We start from the raw sequence: 21,565 nt of genomic DNA on the forward strand, positions 1-21,565 counted from the left end.
CATCAAGACAGTATGGTACTGGCACAAAAATAGACACTCAGATCAACGGAAAAGAATAGAGAACCCAGAAATGGACCCACAAACGTATGGCCAACTAATTTTTGACAAAGCAGGAAAGAATATCCAATGGAATAAAGACAGTCTCTTCAGCAAATGGTGCTGGGAAAACTAGACAGCAACATGCAGAAGAATTTACCCGGACCACTTTCTTACACCATACACAAAAGTAAACTCAAAATAGATGAAAGACTTAAACATAACACAGGAAGCCTTCAAAATCTTAGAGAAGAAAGCAGGCAAAGACCTCTTTGATCTTGACCGCAGCAACTTCTTAACACATCTCTGGACGCAAGGGAAACAAAAGCAAAAATGCACTATTGGGACCTCATCAAATAAAAAGCTTCTGCACAGTGAAGGAAATAATCAGCAAAGCTAAAAGGCAACTGATGGAATGGGAGAAGATATTTGCAAGTGATATATCAGATAAAGGGTTAGTATCCAAAATCGATAGAGAATTTATCAAACTCAATACCCAAAAAACAAATAATCCAGTGAAGAAATGGGCAAAAGACATGAATAGACACTTCTCCAAAGAAGACATGCAGATGGCCAACTGACACATGAAAAAATGCTCAACATCACTCATCGTCAGGGAATACAAATCAAAACCACAATGAGATACCACCTCACACCTGTCAGAATGGCTAAGATTAACAACTCAGGCAACAACAGATGTTGGCAAGGATGCAGAGAAAGAGGATCTCTTTGGCACTGCTGGTGAGAAAGCAAACTGATGCAGCCATTCTGGAAAACAGGATGGAAGTTCCTCAAAAAAATTAAAAATAGAACTACCCTATGATGCAGCAATGGCACTACTAGGAATTTATCCATGGGTACAGGTGTGCTGTTTCAAAGGGGCACGTGCACCCCAATGTTTACAGTAGCACTATCAACAATAGCCAAAGTATGGAAAAAGCCCATGTCCATTGATGGATGAATGGATAAAGAAGATGTGGTATGTATATATGTGTGTGTGTGTGTGTGTATGTATATATGTATATATGTATGCGTGTATATATATACATATACATATATACATATATACACACACACAACGGAGTATTAATCGGCAGTCAAAAAGAATGAAATCTTGCCATTTGCAACTACATGGATGGAACCAGAGGGTATTATACTAAGCAAAATTAGAGAAAGACAAATATCATATGACTTCATTCATTGAAGAATTTAAGATACAAAACAGATGAACATAGGAAAGGGAAGCAAAAATAATATAAAAACAAGGAGGGGGACAAAACATAAGAGACTCTTAAATATAAAGAACAAACTGAGGGCTGCTGGAGGGGTTGTGGGTGGGGGATGGGCTAAATGGGTAAGAAGACACTTGTTGGGATGAGCACCGGGTGTTATATGTAGGGGATGAATCACTGGAATCTACTCCTGAAATCATTATTGCCCTATACACTAACTAACTTGGATGTAAATTTAAAAAAATAAAGTATTGAAACTTCAAGCAAATGAAGAATACTGAAAAATTATATATATATATATATATATATATATATATATATATATATATAAAGAAAAGGCCATAAAAAATGAGTTAACTCTTGAATACCTGGTGTACTTCTTGCTAAACATTTTTCTTTGCCATAAACGCACACATACACCACATATATCACAGCGTAAACAGGCAAAATTCAAACACACACGTTGTTTGTAAAATTAGAATCGCATTGTGTTTTCAAATATGCTTTTTCATGTAACAATGTAAAAAACCATGAGTATCTTTCCAGGCCAATAAATTTTCATTAAAATGTTCCCTATGTCCCTTGGGGATTGCCTAAGCATGTGATTGAGGTGGCTGAGGCCCCTGCAGGAGTGAAGGAGATGTGGGGGAGGCCCTAGGCCCTCTACCTCAATTCGACAGAAGCAACTCCCCTTTCCTCTGTTTTATATATTCGGAATCCCTCACAAATTTTTGCCTGAAAAAGAGCTTTCCTGCCAAGAAAAAAGTTTGACTCCATTTCCATGTTTTTTAACTTTTATACTAGTTTAATTTACTTAGTCATTCCCCCTTCTTTTAAAATTTTTTAAATTTTTATTATTTATTTTTTGAGAGAGAGAGAGAGAGACAGAGAGAGACAGAGAGAGACAGAGAGAGACAGAGAGAGCACAAGCAAGGGCAGGGCAGAGAGAGGAGACACAGAATCAGAGGCAGGCTCCAGGCTCTGAGCTGTCAGCACAGAGCCTGATGTGGGGCTGGAACTCACAGACCGCAAGATAATGACCTGAGACAAAGTCAGATGCTTAACCGACTGAGCCATCCAGGCACCCCAATCAATCACCCCTTCTGATCGACTCTTTCCAATTGGATACTGCACACTGATGTGATCAACAAATATTTAATTTGGAGCTACATATTTAAGTCTGTTCTATTACTTTCTTAGAAGAACCATATTCCCAGAAGTGGAGTAGCATGTGCAAAGGCCAGGCACCGTTTATAACTTTCAATAATTTTACTAAGCTATAGACCCTTCCTGTACCTGCTCTTGGGAAACTGAAGACAAACCAAGTTGTACTCAGGCTGGGAGGCTTGCACTGATGCACTACAAAAGGCTCCTCCACTGTCATCATCACCCCGTCAACTGACCATTTGTTTTCTTACCCCGAAGCCATGTGACATTCTGGAGCTTTCCTAAACATACGTTTGTCTCTATGTCTGAATGATTCACTAGATAAGACAAAAACCTTCATGCCATTTAAAGAAAAAGCAAGACAAACCAATTTTACCTAAGTACATGTTAAATTGTCTCTACCTATCTTTTTATTTAAAACATTTTAATAAAAAAAAAGCTTTATGTATTGTTCTACATTAAATCTTTAAAAGGCTATAGATCCGGGACACCTGGGTGGCTCAGTCAGTCGAGCGCCCGACTTCAGCTTAGGTCATGATCTTGCAGTTTGTGTGTTCGAGCCCCACGTCAGCTCTGTGCTGACAGTTCGGAGCCTAGAGGCTGCTTCACATTCTGTGTCTCCCTGTCTCTCTACCCCTCCCTCACTCGCGCACTGTCCCTCTCTCTCTCAAAAATAAATAACATTAAAAAATAAATAAAAGGATATAGATTCTCTTTTTCACCCAGAAAACATGAATTAAAGCTGAAAACTGGCTATTACCATCAATTATAAAGCTAATTAATCATTATATTAATCAAAATCTCTGGCTAAGAGCCTGAGCTATAACACCAATGAAATGTCAATACCAACCATCCAGCTTATCAATCAACTAACAGAACAAGGAACTTCCTATTCAAGCCATAATTGACCTACAAACACAGCTGCTTGCCTCAATATCTGCTGCCTGGGTTTTGGGCCAGAATCATACACATTACGGCATTTACAAAGAGATCTAGTGTGCAAAAAATGGATTCCTGAAAAGGAGCGTGCAAACTGAGTTCTGTAATTGGGCTTATATTATAAAAATGATCATTTAACCACACATCTAGTTATTTATGAATATTTTTAAAAATTAAGTTATTATCATTAATTACCACCCTAACAAATTGAGCTACATTCATTCGCCATAGCTACTGTAGTTTGGGTCAATATTCAGTCATAATCTTTAAATAATTGCATCAATACAACTTCTTCCTGTTTTTTAGCGTAATTAAGAAAAGTTGTTATTTAATGAAGGAAGCAAAGTAAGGCCAGGCTTTTATATATCAATTCTACTTACAGCAAGATATATCTGCACCTACAAAATTAAAAGCTGAACACATTAAGAAGAGGATCTTAGTTTTGTAGAAAATAGAGAAAAATGGAAGAAATGACTCTATCCTAAATGAACAAGAGGATTAAAAGTCTCTTTAAGATCCTTAGACTTTAAACACACTAAATCAGCCTCAATTACCACTGTTGGCTGGCAGAAATGTGACATTACAAGACTTCCTCTACCACTATGGAGAGAGAGATAAGGCTCCGCCCTGGATATTATGAGAAATATGAAGGGTCACTCCAAACTAATGTCAAGACCAATTGTGAACTCATAATAAAGGAAAATAATTTTACGTAGTAATCAGATCACAGAAATGACCTCTGCAGGGAGCAACACCCTACAAAGGAATTTTAAAAGAAATAAGGGAAAATTTTGCAAACAAAGACATGTTGTCAGATCTCCAGCCTGTTCAGAGCGTCCAACCTGAGGCTGCTGGGCAGGAATCTTCTGGGCTGGATGCAGTGATATAACCTGGTCCTAGCTCCAGAAACCTAGGTCAGACACAGGAAATGGTGGGTTGGAGAGGAGTCAAAAAGTCAGCTGGGCTACTGGTGATCTGCAGCAGCAAAGAGCCAAGCAGGGCACTTTTAGCAGGACTGAGGAGGCCGCAAGGGACCTGGCCCCAGCAGTCAGGCAGGAAAGCAGTGGCGGGACCCAGGACAGCGCTAGGCAGATGCTTTAGTTTACTTCTTTCTACCCACTTCCCTGGGCATCTGTCTCTGACCTGAGGTCAGAACCCTGTGCCTTAAAGCCACAGCACCTGGTTAATTTATTTTTCTCACCTAATCATATTTACGCAAGAGTTCTCAAGTATTTCCAGAAAGAGATGGGACGTTTAAAAAAAAGTCTCTAAACCATTCCTAAGTGAAGAGATGCATAAACAAATAAATACCCACGCAAATACCCAAATAAACTGTTTTTCAGCCAGACAGTTTACTCTTAGATGTGGGACTGGTCAGTCTCAGTCCCACCGAGCTCCACCGAGCCAGCAATGTGACTTATGCTACATCAAACATGGCCCCAAGCACTTAGAGAAACAGAAAATATACTCGTTGGGTTTTTTTAATGGTTAAAATACACTGAGCTATGAGTGAGGAAAAACACGACCGTGGGTGAAAACCATAAAAGGACCAGCAGAATTGGAAGCCAGAAATGAGAGATGAGGAAACAGCAAGAGGTCTCGGGGTATATGCTATATATGTCAGGGTCACCTCGATGTGATGTCCTCCATTTCTGGACCCCGTATTGATCTCTAAGGGAAGCACATAGCATGGTTTGCACTCATATGTTGACATGTCGGTTCCCTTCCCTTACCTGGGCTCTAAGTTCCTTCAGGGCAGCACCCAACTCCTCCTTGGGTGTCACGTTTCTATGAAGAGTTCCCGACACGCGGTATGTGCACCAGCCCCTATGATAACAAGTCCTGGCCCTTCTGCCCCTGTGACATCTTACACTGGGCCCCTCTTTTCTACCACCAGCACTGTGATCATCCTGCTTAGGATCCCACGGACTGCAACAGTGGCGAGAGAGTCGAAGGCTGGAAGTCAGGAATGAGGGCAACTGTGGATTCCATCATCCCACTCCGCACAAGTGGTGTCGGGGTCTTAATTTTCAACACTTTATGAACCTTACGCTTTAGCCAAATGTTATTCTGTCATGCAGTGTCCTGCCCTTGTTCCTTTTATTCATGAGACTTCCTCTCGGTGTGGGACACCAAAACTTTCTGCTAGTGACTATATCTCCCCTCGACCAACATAAAGAACACCATAGTTGTCCCTCAAGTACAAGCAGAATTTCACGTTCTTTGAGGAATTTGAGTTGCTGGGGTTATTCAAAAGTACTTGCCCTCAAAATCCAAAAGCATCTAAGAAGGCACACATGCTGTAAGTTCTGATGGGACTTAGAAATGTATACAAATTGTTTTTTCTGTTATAGAATGTGAAAAATAAGCTCTCATAGGAGGGACACGGAGACTCCGAGCACAGTGAAGCAAGGCTTTACTCAACATTCTTGCAAGAGCGGGTGTCTGATGGACAGGCACACTTGGGGCAGTCGCATCAGACAATTTATCTCCTAGCATGCAAGTCCCTCCCCTGGTTCCTCATTGGCTGAGCACTACAGAGCTTACAGCCTTACCCGGAAGTCGCCTATGCCCATGTAAGGCAAAAAGTACCCTCCTTGAGGTGACGCAGACACTTCAGTTCTTTGACGCATGCTCCTTGCAAAGTCCGTGAAAATAAGCCCTCGAAATGGAGAGAGGAAGAAGAACCAGGAAGTGAAGCATCTAAGGGTTTGGGACTCCATTTTGAGGGGGGTGGTTCGTACATATTTCCGATAGGTTGTAAACCTATTGTGAACTAGACAGCACTGCTTTTATTTGGTATTTCTGAAAATGAATCATCTCACGCCTCACAGGAATATGTCACTGGCATTAAACTGCAAGGCCCCCATCCCAAACATTTTCTAGTTAAATAACATCAACACTGGAATAAGCAAATAGATAATACATAATTCTAGATGTGGCATTCAGTTCTTTGTTTTGTTGTGTTGTGAGGAACAGGAGTATTTAGGAATGCCATGGGGCTAAGTGGTGCTGCCCTACACAATGGCCATTCATCACATGTGGCCATTTACATTTTAATTAGTTAAAATCCAATAAAATTAAAAATTCAGTTTTCCTCCACCCACATTTCAAGTGCTCAAAAGCCACCTGTGCTGGGGGCTACCATACTGGACAGTGCAGCCCTGGGACACTTCCATTGTTACCCAGAGTTCTTTTGGACAGTGCTGCTCCGGGTATCCCATGCATCAGAATCAGCGGAGGGCATGTCAACACACAGCCTCTGATTCAGTACATCTAGAACAGAGCCTGAGTATCTGCATTTCTACCAGGAGTGCAGCTGCTGGTGACACTACTGATCCAAGGACCACACCTTGAGAACCACTGGATGTGGCTGATGACATTACATTAGTTTTTTACAGCATGTATGCACGGGGCTCTCAGCCTCAACATGGGCTGGGTTCTCCCCCTTCTCATGACCAGTGCAGAAAGTATCCACACACTGGGACTCTTTGACCTGAGGGGGTATATAATGGTTTTCCAACATCAGCTATTTTCTTCATTAGGATACAGTTAGGTCAGGGTTCCCTAAACACATCACCACGGTGTCGGTGTGGCTTGTACTCCTTGGAACTGTATGTAAAAATGTGTGTTTGTGCTCATGAACACTCTACTAAGAACATTGTGGTCCCTGGGACTTTGGCTCTGGGGACAACTGCTTCATCACATGGGTCTGGCCCAGGTTGTATAGCCTCTCAGTGACTCAGAGAAGAACAAAAGGACTCCTACCTGTCTTGAGGTCAAATGGCCTTGAGGAGAAATGCACATAAGGCACCATGCACAGCACCCAACACAGAGTATGTGCTCCATCAGTGTTAGCTGTTATTATTTTTACCAATTCACAATGAGGTCCATAACCAACCCTCCCCCCCCCCCCCCAAATTATGATCATCTTGTTTAAGCTAATATCAAAATGTGTCTTCTCTACACCACAGCAGCTATGTTTTGGGAGATGACTCAGGGAAAGAATTAAAATAGGAAATCTACAGAGATGTTTCACACATAATAGACAAGAACCATCTCTACATAACACACTGGCAGGTGAAATTTAAAACAGTTTCTTCAACTGCATTTGCATCTGACAAGGGGCAAAAGAGTTATACTCCCTGTGGCCAAGAATGGACTATAAGCTCCATGAAGGCTAATAACTTTTTTTTTTTAATCCCCAGCTTCTAGCACACCACCAAGCACTATCAAAAGTAGTTGATAGGTGGATGGGTAGATGGGTAGATAGGTGGACAGATGGATAGGTAGATGGGAAGATGGTTAAATCAACCTCCTAGGTTCCAGGTTATGGAAAATTGAAGCCAGTGGGGTTGTGAACATCTGGTCTAACCTCCTCATTTTATAGACATGGAAAAACTAAAGCCTGAAAAGGCCAAATGAATTAATTGCCCAAGATCACAAAGTAATTAATTAGTGGCAGATATTCCACATCTCAAATACCATCCCTTTGCTCTAAATCTGAGACACACACACATTAACATACATCAGACACTAGTGCAGCTTTGGGGCAAATACTACCCTAAGTTTATCGTCCTTGAGACTGAGACTTAAGGGCTAACGAAGAGTTCCGTTCAAGGACCACTACAATATTCGAGAAAGAAGTGTGATCCCTTCCTTCTCCCAATATCCCTCTCTGCCGAGCATCTCTTTGTACCAGGAGTACCCAGAAAAAGCACAATTGGCCATTTTCTAAATTTACTTATGATCATTACCAGCTTCCCCCTAAGCACATTAATACAGATTCAGATCCTATAAAATGCTTGGTTCTTTTTTTGTTTGTTTGTTTGTTTCCAATATATGAAATTTATTGTCAAATTGGTTTCCATACAACACCCAGTGCTCATCCCAAAAGGTGCCCTCCTCAATACCCATCACCCACCCTCCCCACCCTCCCACCCCCATCAACCCTCAGTTTGTTCTCAATTTTTAATAGTCTCTTATGCTTTGGCTCTCTCCCACTCTAACCTTTTTTTTTTTCCTTCCCCTCCCCCATGGGTTCCTATTAAGTTTCTCAGGATCCACATAAGAGTGAAAACATATGGTATCTGTCTTTCTCTGTATGGCTTATTTCACTTAGCATCACACTCTCCAGTTCCATCCACGTTGCTACAAAGGGCCATATTTCGTTCTTTCTCATTGCCATGTAGTACTCCATTGTGTATATAAACCACAATTTCTTTATCCATTCATCAGTTGATGGACATTTAGGCTCTTTCCATAATTTGGCTAATGCTTGGTTCTTAATAAAGAAAAATAGCAACATATATACCATCATTTAGTTTGAAGGCAAATGTATCACGGCAGAGGTATCGCTTGCCCACATATCCATTCTCCTTCTTCCTTCAATAAGAAAATCTGATTTCCAGCTGATCACATTGCTGCCCAGATAAAAGACTATATTTCCCAGTCTCTTTTATGACTGTGTGGCCATGGGACTAAAATCTGACCAATAAGATAGAAGTCAAAGTGTCACGTAGGATTTCCAGGAAGTTTCTTTTTTTAAAAAAGGGCTGTACTTAGTAGTGCTTTCTCCATCCCTTTGCCTGGGGCAGGGGTGTGATGGCTGAAGCTATAGCAGCGCTATTGGACCCTGTGGAGAAGAATTCCACCCCAGGGAAGGAAGAGAGGGGAGCTGGATGGGATGGACCTTAGGTCTCTGATGACTACAGAGTCTCTTTGCAAGATTTGAACTATCTACCCTAAGAACTTCTCTTATGTGAGAGAAGAAAAATTTTCTATAGTTTAAGCCACTGTAATTGTTTTTCACATGCAACCCAACTTGATTTTAAATACCTTTAACATATTCTAGTTTTCTTAATTACTTATAAAGAGTGGTGTCTCTATTTTCAAAGTTACTCAGAGTTGAAGCCTTCTACAGGGAAGTAATTAGTGGCAGTGAATCCAGGCAGCAATCCATGCCTATTGGAAGTTCAAGTCTCCACTTAGAAGTTCACTGTTATATTCAGCACGTCCTGAACTGGTAAGCAACTTTCTAATTCTGGGATCACTCTTCCTTTGGATTCCTTACGTATTTCCTTCTTGCCTCCTCCTCTTTGCTCCAGAATCATGGCATTTGCTCTCCTGCCAGACCTCTCAGGACCACAACACTGCACTCTCCCTTTGTCTCTGAACCCAAAAATGCATAATACGTTAACAAAATGGGGCTGTGAAATCACACTTGGTCAGTCCGTTAGCCTGAAAAACCTAGGTTTGAGGAGTTATGTTAATGAAGTTAGTTCTCTTTTTTTTTTATCTGTTCTATACATTTGAAATTCTAATATATACTTAAGAAACCAGATACTGACTGATTATATTTTGACCACCCAATGAATTCTACATGTCTGCATATTTTCATTGAAAGCACAGATGCTTTTCTCAAAGAAGCAAAGGAAAATTCAGGCAAGACTCAAGTGGAGCAAGAAAATAAAGATCTCTTTAGTCTCCTAATCCTCCTATAATAACATTCACTTGAGATGATTTTAAGGTGAATATACCAAGTCTTTCACCTGCAAAACAAATGTAGCTTCTAATTGAAGCAGACTGTGGTTTTGTAGAGCTTAAAGCTTATTTAATTTAAGGGCTCTCTTTATGCAAAAGAATACAAAATTATAAATACAGAATTAGGTGAAATCATTTCTGCTTATAATCAAGACATATGCACAAGTCCCAACCCAAGAGAAAAGACAAGATTAAATGAAAGAAAACTATAAACAGATGTATGGCTAAAAGCCAGAAAATAAGAAAAAATGTAAAAGTCTTTAAAAAAAACTTGCAAGAAAAAATACAAGTGTACCAGTTTTGAAGATCCTGTTAAATTTATGTGGCAATTACAGGGAGAGGAGAAAAAAATTTATACACGTAAATATCGGTACTGACAACACATAGATATCACCCATAAAATACTGAAAGAAATGTGCTAGATATTCAGGTATAGATTATATCTAGAAACCTCATCTCTGGGAAAACGTTAAGACTGTGGCTTGTAGAAGTAACTGTTCATTAGCTCTCGCTGGAAGCAAAGCCCCTAACATTTGTTTTATATCCACCATCTCTCAGAACACAGTATCTTTTTACCTCGCCACTACTGGTAATTAAAAACTAACAACCAACTTTAATTAAGCACTTGCTATGTGCCAAGCCAAGCAGCACGCTAAGCACTTTCCCTGCAATACCCACTAATCTCCCAACCAACGAATGAAATGTTTCATTATCCTTATGCTACAGGTAGGGAAACTGAGGCCTAGGGAGGCCACACGGCTTGTAAAAGGTGAAGCCAAAACCAAATCCAAGCAGTTTCCATAGAAACCTGAGATTCAGAGAAGTTAACCAACCAACCCAGGGCACACAGCTACTAAGTGGTAGAATCAGGATTCTAACTGGGACTGACTTCAGAACTGTTAACAACGGTTAAGGGATCCAAGCCCCAAATACAACATTGTCAGTGGTTTCCTGATTTACAGCTTCTTTTTGCAAAAAGGCAGGAGAAAAGCAAATGGGCAGTATTTATTAGTTTGAGAATTCTTTGTTGAGTTCCTTGCTTGCGCGTGGCCTACTAACTGTTGTTCTTGGAGGCAAAAGGCAACACTCAGGCCCTGCGTCCAGAGAAAGCACACACATTTGAGTGGTTGCAGCTTATTTAACCATGGGAACGAGTGTCCTCTCCCCTTTGTTCCATGTACTAGTTTTTCTAGAATAACAAAATTGTCATTTATATTCATTTCATAGCTTCTGTATGACCAAAAGGCATAATTTGGGGCTGGGACATTTTCTTTGGCAATTCATGGTTTGTGAAGTTCCATACAAATCAGCATGAACGCATAATAAGAAGAAAACTACCACTTGCGTTTTGTGGAGGCTGGAATAATGGCCATAAGCCTCCGCTCCTACTAAAGATGGGTTTCCTCCCACTAATTCATCCCCTCCACACCCAAAATAGACTGTATATTCCCTTCGATTCCTGATTTCAGATTCAGGTCCAATTGGAAGAGGCCAGGCCTATAGCCAACACCATAAAACATGTTTAACTGTCAAAAAGAGAAAAACTGTTTGACACCTAAACCCATCAAACAACAAACATATGACATCCTGCCCCCCCACCCAGGCCTCTCCATTCCCTAGAAGAGGACAATTTGGGATGCTATTTGTTTCTTTCTATTTATAAAAATAAGACATGGAACTGTTTAAAAAATTGGGCAAGTGAGAAAAGATATGGAGAAAAAGAAAAAAAATTGTCCAAAATCCCTGTCCCAAGAGGAAATGACTATTAACATTCTGGTTATAGTTCTTGTATCATTTTATCTACCTTAGCAGGTAATTGAAATCAAACAGTATATATAATACTGAAATCTGTTGCTAGTGGGGTTTTTTGTTGTTTTTTCTTTCACTTTAAAAGGCCATCTGCTCTTTTTTATAAATTTTTTAAATATTTATTTATTTTGCAATTTATGACATTTATTTATTTATTTATTTTTTTAATTTACATCCAAATTAGCATATAGTGAAACAATGATTTCAGGAGTAGATTCCTTAGTGCCCCTTACCCATTTAGCCCAGCCCCCCTCCCACAACCCCTTCAGTAACTCTGTTCTCCATATTTATGAGTCTCTTCTGTTTTGTCCCCCTTCCTGTTTTTATATTATTTTTGTTTCCCTTCCTTATGTTCATCTGTTTTGTCTCTTAAAATCCTCATATGAGTGAAGTCATATGATTTTTGTCTTTCTCTAATTTCACTTAGCAGAATACCCTCCAGCTCCATCCACATAGTTCCAAATGGCAAGATTTCATTCTTTTTGATTGCCAAGTAATACTCCATTGTATATATATATATATATATATATATATATATATATATATATATATATACATACATACCACATCTTCTTTATCCATTCATCCATCGATGGACATTTGGGCTCTTTCCATACTTTGGCTATTGTTGATAGTGCTGCTATAAACATGGGGGTTGCATATGTCCCTTCGAAACAGCACACCTGTATCCCGTGGATAAATGCCTAGTAGTGCAATTGCTGGGCCGTAGGGTAGTTCTATTTTTAGTTTTTTGAGGAACTCCATCTTGTTTTCCAGAGTGGCTGCACCAGCTTGCATGCCCAATTGTTTATTTATTTTTGAGAGAACACAAGCAGGGGATGGGCAGAGAGAAGGGAACAGAGGATCTGAGAGGGCACTGTGCTGACAGCAGTGAGCCTGATGTGGGGCTCGGACTCACAAACCATGAGATCATGACCTGAGTGGAAGTCAGACACTCAACCGACTGAGCCACCTAGGTACCCCAAAAAGTTATCTGCTCTTAATGCTCATATACAGCTCCCTTATTTTTCAGGCAAAGATCAGTTCAACATCTCAACTTGTATATTCTAGAGACGTGTGCAAACAGTGCAAGCTTCTGTTTGGTGTAATTCAATGGGCAGTCCTAGGCCTTTGTGATCCCATAGTAGTGGAGATATGCCCATTTGATTTACTGTACATAGGACTACATGACAAAGTGAGAGTTGATCTTCCCAGAAAATAAGAGTTGGCACTGTATTTTCATGCTAACATGAATTTAATGAGAAGTCTGTATTTTGTTCATGTTTCACAACATCTATGATTTACACCTGGCAATCTCTGAATTGCACACGCAGGAAAGATTGCAAATTCAAAAGAAAGGAAGGGATACGGCACATACAGAAGAGTGAAGGAGTCACTGAAACACTGAGATCAAAGTATGTAAGAGCCTCATTCATTTGACAAGGAACAGGTAGGTGAAAGAAGAGGATGCAAAAGAGAAGGGGGAGACAAGGCTTGCAGAGGACTTCTGGTTGAGATTTCTCCTCTCCCACTGCCCTAAGGCCTTTTGTATTCCTCAGACCCAGCGAACAGTAGGGCTGCCCAACAGTGAAAGTGAAAAGATGCATTTGCTACTTTGTCTGATACTAATTGACATGTGGGAGATTTGGCAGATGATTATCTTTGAAAATCATCCAAATCTATACGCTTCTAACTGAATCAAAGAGATCAATACATATAATGGGCTTTTTTAAGTCTCTGTGTTGGCCCAGAACAAAGAGAGTGAAGGTAATCATGAAAGCTTTACAGGTTGTCAACCAGGAATTTCATCATCTTGCTTGCTTTCAATGGTGGCTGTTTTGATCACTTTTAAATTGAGGTTCCCAGGATTCTCTATCCTCTTATTCATCTTCCTTCTTTAAAAGAATTGCTGATGCCTGGGAACTTCAGCCATGAGGCAATGCAGTTTTACTGGAGCTGGAGGAGTTTTCCAGATGGCACTTTTTCAATAGAAATCAAGGGTAGGATGCAGTTTTCCTAACATACATACACTGCTCATGGAGCTTGACAGTCAGTCCATTGTTAACCTGTCACCATGAACACCTTCCCTAATATGGATGCTCTATACTTCAGGGAGTAGGTGGTTTTAGGCAGACACTTTTTTAGGCACCAAGGATAGCTCCCAAGCATGTTAAATAGAATAAGAATTCTTCCAAGGGATACAGGAGTACTGATGCATAGGGGCACTTGTACCCCAATGTTTACAGCAGCACTCTCAACAATAGCCAAATTATGGAAAGAGCCTAAATGTCCGTCAACTGATGAATGGATAAAGAAATTGTGGTTTATATACACAATGGAGTACTACGTGGCAATAAGAATGAAATATGGCCCTTTGTAGCAACGTGGGTGGAACTGGAGAGTGTGATGCTAAGTGAAATAAGCCATACAGAGAAAGACAGATACCATATGTGTTCACTCTTATGTGGATCCTGAGAAACTTAATAGGAACCCATGGGGGAGGGGAAGGAAAAAAAAAGAGGTTAGAGTGGGAGACAGCCAAAGCATAAGAGACTCTTAAAAACTGAAACTAACTGAGGGTTGATGGGGGGGTGGGAGGGAAGGGAGGGTGGGTGATGGGTATTGAGGGCACCTTTTGGGATGAGCACTGGGTGTTGTACGGAAACCAATTTGACAATAAATTTCATATATAAAAAAAAAAAAAAAGAATGAGAATCCTTCCCTCTTAGCTCTACCAGCTTCTTCTCCGAATAATGTAATAACATTTGAACTTCCTGCAAAACCAAATCTCTTATAAGACATTATACTAGCAAGTTTAAGATCTTTCAGTTTACTAATGACCCTCTTATCAGTATTTTCTATAAATGTCTAAATGGAGACAGATGTGGGTTTTTTTATGTTTATTTATTTATTTTGAGAGTGATAGATATAGCACAAGCAGGGGAATGGCAGAGAGAGAGAGAGAGGGAGAGAAAGAATCCCAAGCAGGCTCCATGCTGTCAGCACAGAGCCCGACTCAGGGCTCGATCTCACCAGATCATAACGTGAGCCAAAACCAAGAGTCTGGTGCTTAACCAACTGAGTCACCCGGGCGCCCCGGAGACAGATGTGTTCTAATTGTCTTGTTTCTTGTGAAAAAAGCAAAAGCAGCTCCATCTTCTAAAGTGAGTTGCCAAATTTGATTGAGTTCCTTAGTAACTGGATGTCTAACTAATGAATTCAGACGGCAACAGCTTCTCAATATCTTTAGTTAAGAGCATATGTTTCCAATTTGCTGTTTCCAAAAAACTGAGTGTGGTAAACTAGACTGTATCAATTGTGAGTTTCTTGATCTTTGTGCTGGAAATTGTCAATCAGGCCCACATTTGAACTCTACAGAAACAGTGTACGGGGAAGTTATTATTTTTTTTAAGTCAATTCTCACTTATCTGTGGGGTAATTTCCACACCCACATTCAAAAGCAGTTATAAGTGCACAGTTCATAGCTAAATATCAAATATTTATTTGGAGATATAAACAATTTGGATTAACCAGATCCCCAGAGGAAAATCACAAGTCGCTGATAGTGCAAAAACCACTTACATTGTTTGTGGGGAATGTGACATATTTCTGTTTTCTTCATCGGCAAAAACCCAGTTCAAATTTGTTTAGAGCAAGCCCTAGAGGAATTTTTAAATGTTTTAGAAATGAATATTTCTTTTTAGAATGAATTATTAAAGAGAGCTTTAAGATGTTTTGTTCTGTAGCTTTAATTTTATTGCAGTGGGATTCAACTTCTTTTTTTTTTCCCAAACAAATTTGTTTTATTAAAAAGTTGGTTGTAACAATGCAACTGGGAAAGAAATACATAAAATGAAAAGTGAAAGTCCCTTATTCCTGCCCACACTTTAAATTTTGGCAGGCACTGACAGATGTGAAAGCTATTGCTAAAATGCCAAGGCTGACTAATGTTGCCTCCACCGCACTGGCTCTTATCAGTCCTTTAATGCCTGCTCACCCGATATTTCCAATGAACTCTACTCTCAGGAGAACTTAGCCTTGAATTGTCCACCCTCCACAATGTTTCTAGAATTATCTACCTAATTTAAAACCCAGTTATTTAAGTCCCTTGTTTCAGGGCCCCTGCAGGCTGCCCGCAGCTTCAAAATAAAGTCCAACCTCCTTTACTGGGCTCACCAAGTCTTTCACCGCCTGGGCCCAAACTCTTTCTTTGCCTCATGACCTTGCTCTCTCCACAAATCACCTTTTGTGCCAGCCACGTTGAATTTTTTACTTTTTTGGAATTTACAATGATCTTTACCACACCTTTGCCCTTGCATTTACTAACCCCTCCCACCTTCTATTTCTGATAAACTCCTTTTCAACTTGCAAGAGCCAGCTGAAATATTTCCTCTTCTCCTCCTCCTATCACCTCCCTGACCACTCCCCACCCCAAGAAAAAAGAGTTACTCCTCTTCTGCTTCTCTTACAGCAGTAGTATGTTACTATATAATCTTTGTACAAACACAGGTTTCTCCCTATAGACCATGATGTCTTTGAGGGCAAGGACCTCATCACTGGTCCCCTGCCACTGGTTGAGTTCCTAAAAAAGGGTTCACAGGGTTCACGGGGTACCTGAAGAGTGTTCACTAGCATTCAGCAAAAGGAAACAAAAACACTCTCTCTTCTTCATCTATAGCATGGAATATGATATATTTGAGAGTAGTTAGGACATAGCAAGCATTAACAACCTGTGGCTGACCTTCACAAGCAAAGCATGCCATGAAACTCTGCAGGTGGGCACCTCCATGGCCTCAGCTGAAACGGCAAAGAAGGCAAACTAGACCCGAGTGTTTCTCCTTCCTACTTTCTGTTGACAGAAAGTGACTTCACACCCGTTGCATTTGCTCTTGGGTGCCCACTGGCTGGTCACAGCTTATTATGGACTGTACACCAAGCTATACACCAAGTATTTTCCCCTTCCCACCTCAGCCAGCTTCCACTCTCTCAGCCAAATATCATGAGACACCTACTCAAGAAACAAATAAGCTTGTATGACTTAAGTCACTGATGTTCAGGTAAGAATAGGCTCAATCTTCCAGAGAGAAAAATCTTTTTCAAAGATCAACTAATTAACTTGAGTCTAACCAGCAGAATATACTAACAAGGTATTTTTATTGGAAGGCCTTCCAGAAGTCCGTTGGACTTTCTCGGTCACCGGATACCGCCAGCTCCAAGATGGAAGAGATGGTGTCAGCAGCTGGACCCCCCCCCCCCAACAACACCCCCACCGGAAAGGTTGGCCACACCCGGCATGTCTGCAGGAATTTCCCGGTGCACCTTGCTTAGACGGTCCGTGCTCAAAAGATCACAATCGCTTAGGGTATACACTTCTGGCCTAATGGAAAGAATCACTAAAAACATATAGAAGGGGGCACCTGGGTGGCTCAGTCAGTTGAGCATCCAACTCTTGATTTCAGTCATGGTCGCAGAATCATGAGATTGAGCCCCACATCGGCTGAGTGTGGAGCCTGCTTAAGATTCTCTCTCCCTCTGCCCCTCTCCCCTACTTGTGCTCTCTCTCTCAAATCAAACAAACACACAAACTTATAGAAGCAGGGCAAGGGAAACAAGGAGGAAAAAAGTTGACAGGAAGTGAGAAAGCATGTCAATATTGGGGGAACCACACAGAAGATAAAATGCCTAAAATAGATGACGCTGGGCACTCACACAAAAAGCTTACTGAAAAAAATCAGAACTGCATCCATCCCATCACTTTTTTCTATTTAAAATGTTTTGCCCCTAAAGAAGCTGAGTGTCCTATAACATATTAGCTATAAAAAAAAAAATTCATAAAAGATTGAGTGGGTCAGAAAACTCCAGAGCACTTTTCTTCCTGAAATTATGAAAGCCTACTGAGGAGCTAGAAATGTCTTTGCTCTACCCTCACTTCTCATGATATTAGTTTCTACCCCAAATCTGATCTTATTTTCAGCGCGGCCATTCCTTTTATAGCTACGCATGCTGAGATCAAAGGATGGAGAGGCTGTTGCAAAGAAGACTAAATGCTACAGAGAGAAGAGTTGGAAAGGGATCAAACTTCATTACATAAAAAATAATTTTCAGGGATAAAAACCACTTCCAGAAGAAGCCAAAACCAAAAATAGTGTAACTTTAAACTTCATTTTAGGAGCCTGAGGATGTGATACCCCTCCATGTGGTTGCCTAGGGAACGGGATTCATTTAAGCTTTGCTATCCAATAATGTCTTGGAAATTGCTACCCTATATTCTATCTATGATTGTTTAATTCACTATAAAATGTAAAATCTCCTCACAAGTACAGCTGAAGTTATTGGTATAGGAATCTTTGTCAGGAAAGTGTTATAGAAAGCTAACCCTCCTTTAATATCTCTTGCTGCTCCCATACATTAACATTCTTCTACTTGGATAGATTTTCTTATCCATAATAACCTAATCTTCATTTTGATTGCATTTGATGCAGAATCTTATTATAAATAAGTGAATTTGTCTTGATTAAACACACTTACCTTAGCGTATCTAAAAACATAAATTGGAATATTCCAGCCTGAACTAAGCCAGGCAAGATGATTCTGATGCTTATTTCCCTAAGCATTAATGAAAAAATATCCTTGATAACAGAATGTGTAAGAAGCAAAAAGAATGATATTTGGTTTTCTGGACAGGAGAAATTTTCTTTAACATTTGCCTGTTATATGTCCAGCCACGAAGAAGAAAAGTTTGGGTGACTGTCATGGGGGGCTTATTGGAAGTGCCACCAGTATTAGCACACGTGTGTTTTCTATGACAACACTGCTGGCCAAATCCCTGTCCCTCTTCCTATAACCCTATCAGGCCAAAGTAGCTATCTCACTGAATGTGCGATAACCGTGTCTCATTTCTGTGTCCCTTATGTTGTTAAATGAATAAAGAGCATCTTGAGATCTGACTTTCCAGTGGGGACAATATTCCTTCTGTTTATGTTCTTTGCTAATGTTTTTGGCTGCTCTCTATATTACCACTGTTTACAAGGAAGCTAGACAAGGCTAAATTTTCTCTCTTCCCTTTCCTCTCTGAAACAGCTTATGTTAAAAATCTAGATGAGGGTTAACACCTATTCTCTTGAAACTGTTCCAAGAAATAGAAATGGAAGGAAAACTTCCCAACTCGTTCTATGAAGCCAGCATTACCTTGATTCCAAAACCAGACAGACAACCCACTAACAAGGAGAACTACAGACCAATTTTCCTGATGAAAATGGATGCAAAAATCCTCTACAAGGTATTAGCCAACCAGATCCAACAATACATTAAAAAAATTATTCACCACGACCAAGCACGATTTATACCTGGGATGCAGGGTTGGTTCAATATCTGCAAAACAATTAACGTGATTCATCACATCAATAAAAGAAAGGACAAGAACCATATGATCCGCTCAATAGATGCAGAGAAAGCATTTGACAAAATACAGAATCCTTTCTTGATAAAAACCCTCAAAAAAGTAGGGATAGAAGGATCATACTTCGAGATCATAAAAGCCATATATGAACGACCCAATGCTAATATCATCCTCAATGGGGAAAAACTGACAGCTTTCCCCCTAAGGTCAGGAACAAGACAGGGATGTCACTCTCGCCACTGTTATTCAACATAGTATTGGAAGTCTTAGCCTCTGCAATCAGACAACACAAAGAAATAAAAGGCATCCATATCGGCCAGGAGGAGGTCAAACTTTCACTCTTCGCAGATGACATGATACTCTATATGGAAAACCCAAAAGATTCCACCAAAAAACTGCTAGAGCTGATTCATGAATTCAGCAAAGTTGCAGGATATAAAATCAATGCACAGAAATCGGTTGCATTTCTATACACCAACAATGAAGCAACAGAAAGAGAAATCAAGGAATCGATCCCATTTACAGTTGCACAAAAAGCCATAAAATACCTAGGAATAAATCTAACCAAAGAGGTGAAAAATCTATACACTGAAAACTATAGAAAGCTTATGAAATAAATTGAAAAAGACACAAAAAAATGGAAAAGGATTCCATGCTCCTGGATAGGAAGAACAAATATTGCTAAAATGTCGATACTACCCAAAGCAATGTATATATTCAATGCAATCACTATCAAAGTAACACCAGCATTCTTCACAGAGCTAGAACAAATAATCCTAAAATTTGTATGGAACCAGAAAAGACCCTGAACAGCCAAAGCAATCCTGAAAAAGAAAACCAAAGCTGGAGGCATCATAATCCCAGACTTCAAGCTATACAACAAAGCTATAATCATCAAGACAGTATGGTACTGGCACAAGAACAAACACTCAGATCAATGGAACAGAATAGAGAACCCAGAAATGGACCCACAAACGTATGGCCAACTAATCTTTGACAAAGCAGGAATAAAGACAGTCTCTTCAGCAAATGGTGCTGGGAAAACTGGACAGTGACATGCAGAAGAATGAACCTGGACCACTTTCTTACACCATACACACAAAAAACCCTCAAAATGGATGAAAGACTTCAATGTAAGACAGGAAGCCATCAAAATCTTCGAGGAGAAAGCACGCAAAAACCTCTTTGATCTTTGCCAGAGCAACTTCTTACTCAATACGTCTCCGGAGGCAAGGGAAACAAAAGTAAAAATGAACTACTGGGACCTCATCAAAATAAAAAGCTTCTGCACAGTGAAGGAAACAATCAGCAAAACTAAAAGGCAACCAACAGAATGAGAGAAGATATTTGCAAATGACATATCAGATAAAGGGTTAGTATCCATAATCTATAAAGAACTTATCAAACTCAACACCCAAAAAACCCCCACAAATAATCCAGTGAAGAAATGGGCAAAAGACATGAATAGACACTTCTCCAAGGAAAACATCCAGGTGGCCAACCAACACATGAAAAAATGCTCCACATCACTCATCATCAGGGAAATACAAATCAAAACCACAATGAGATATCACCTCACACCTGTCAGGATGGCTAACATTAACAACTCAGGCAACAACAGATGTTGGCGAGGATGCAGAGAAAGAGGATCTCTTTTGCATTGTTGGTGGGAATGCCAGCTGGTGCAGCCACTCTGGAAAACAGGATGGAGGTTCCTCAAAAACTAAAAATCAAACTACCCTACGACCCAGCAATTGCACTACTAGGCATTTATCCACAGGATACAGGTGTGCTGTTTCAAAGGGACACATGCACCCCCATGTTTATAGCAGCACTATCAACAATAGCCGAAGTATGGAAAGAGCCCAAATGTCCATCGATGGATGAATGGATAAAGAAGATGTGGTATATATATACAATGGAGTATTACTCGGCAATCAAAAAGAATGAAATCTTGCCATTTGCAACTACGTGGATGGAACTAGAGGGTATTATGCTAAGTGAAATTAGAGAAAGACAAAAATCATATGACTTCACTCATATGAGGACTTTAAGAGACAAAACAGATGAACATAAGGGAAGGGAAACAAAAATAATATAAAAACAGGGAGGGGGACAAAACAGAAGAGATTCACAAATATGGAGAACAAACTGAGGGTTACTGGAGGGGTTGTGGGAGGGGGGATGGGTTAAATGGGTAAGAGGTACTAAGGAATCTACTTCTGAAATCATTGTTTCACTATATGCTAATTTGGATGTAAATTTTTAAAAATAAAATAAAAAAATAAAAAGATTCACTAAACTAGAAAAAAAAAAATCTAGACCAGGGTAAGAACCTATGGTTAAAGAAGGGTAATATGTGATTTGGTAAGTTTAATATTCTACAAAATTTTTAATTTTTTTTAATGTTTATTTATTTTTGAGAGACAGAGAGAGAGAG

The 21,565-nt window shown here is 40.0% G+C and overlaps 1 protein-coding gene across 6 annotated transcripts in view; it reads right to left on the bottom strand.

The window, feature by feature from the left end:
• METTL24 (methyltransferase like 24) overlaps window positions 1-21,565 on the bottom strand; it is a 174,950-nt gene that overhangs the window by 75,492 nt on the left and 77,893 nt on the right. The window contains exons 5-6 of one of the 6 annotated variants that reach the window (XM_060616383.3): window positions 5,930-6,036; window positions 3,671-4,284 (exon numbers count right to left, since the gene is read on the bottom strand). The exons of the other annotated variants lie outside the window; for them this stretch is intronic. Of the exons in view, the coding sequence (XP_060472366.3) occupies window positions 5,941-6,036 (96 nt within the window). The 3' untranslated portion in view covers window positions 3,671-4,284; window positions 5,930-5,940. Of the gene's footprint in view, window positions 1-3,670; window positions 4,285-5,929; window positions 6,037-21,565 lie in introns of those variants that run through there. 6 annotated transcript variants of the gene reach the window in all.

This window comes from Panthera onca, chromosome B2, assembly GCF_046562875.1.
Source record: "Panthera onca isolate mPanOnc1 chromosome B2, mPanOnc1 haplotype 2, whole genome shotgun sequence".
Taxonomy (NCBI): Eukaryota; Metazoa; Chordata; class Mammalia; order Carnivora; family Felidae; genus Panthera; species Panthera onca.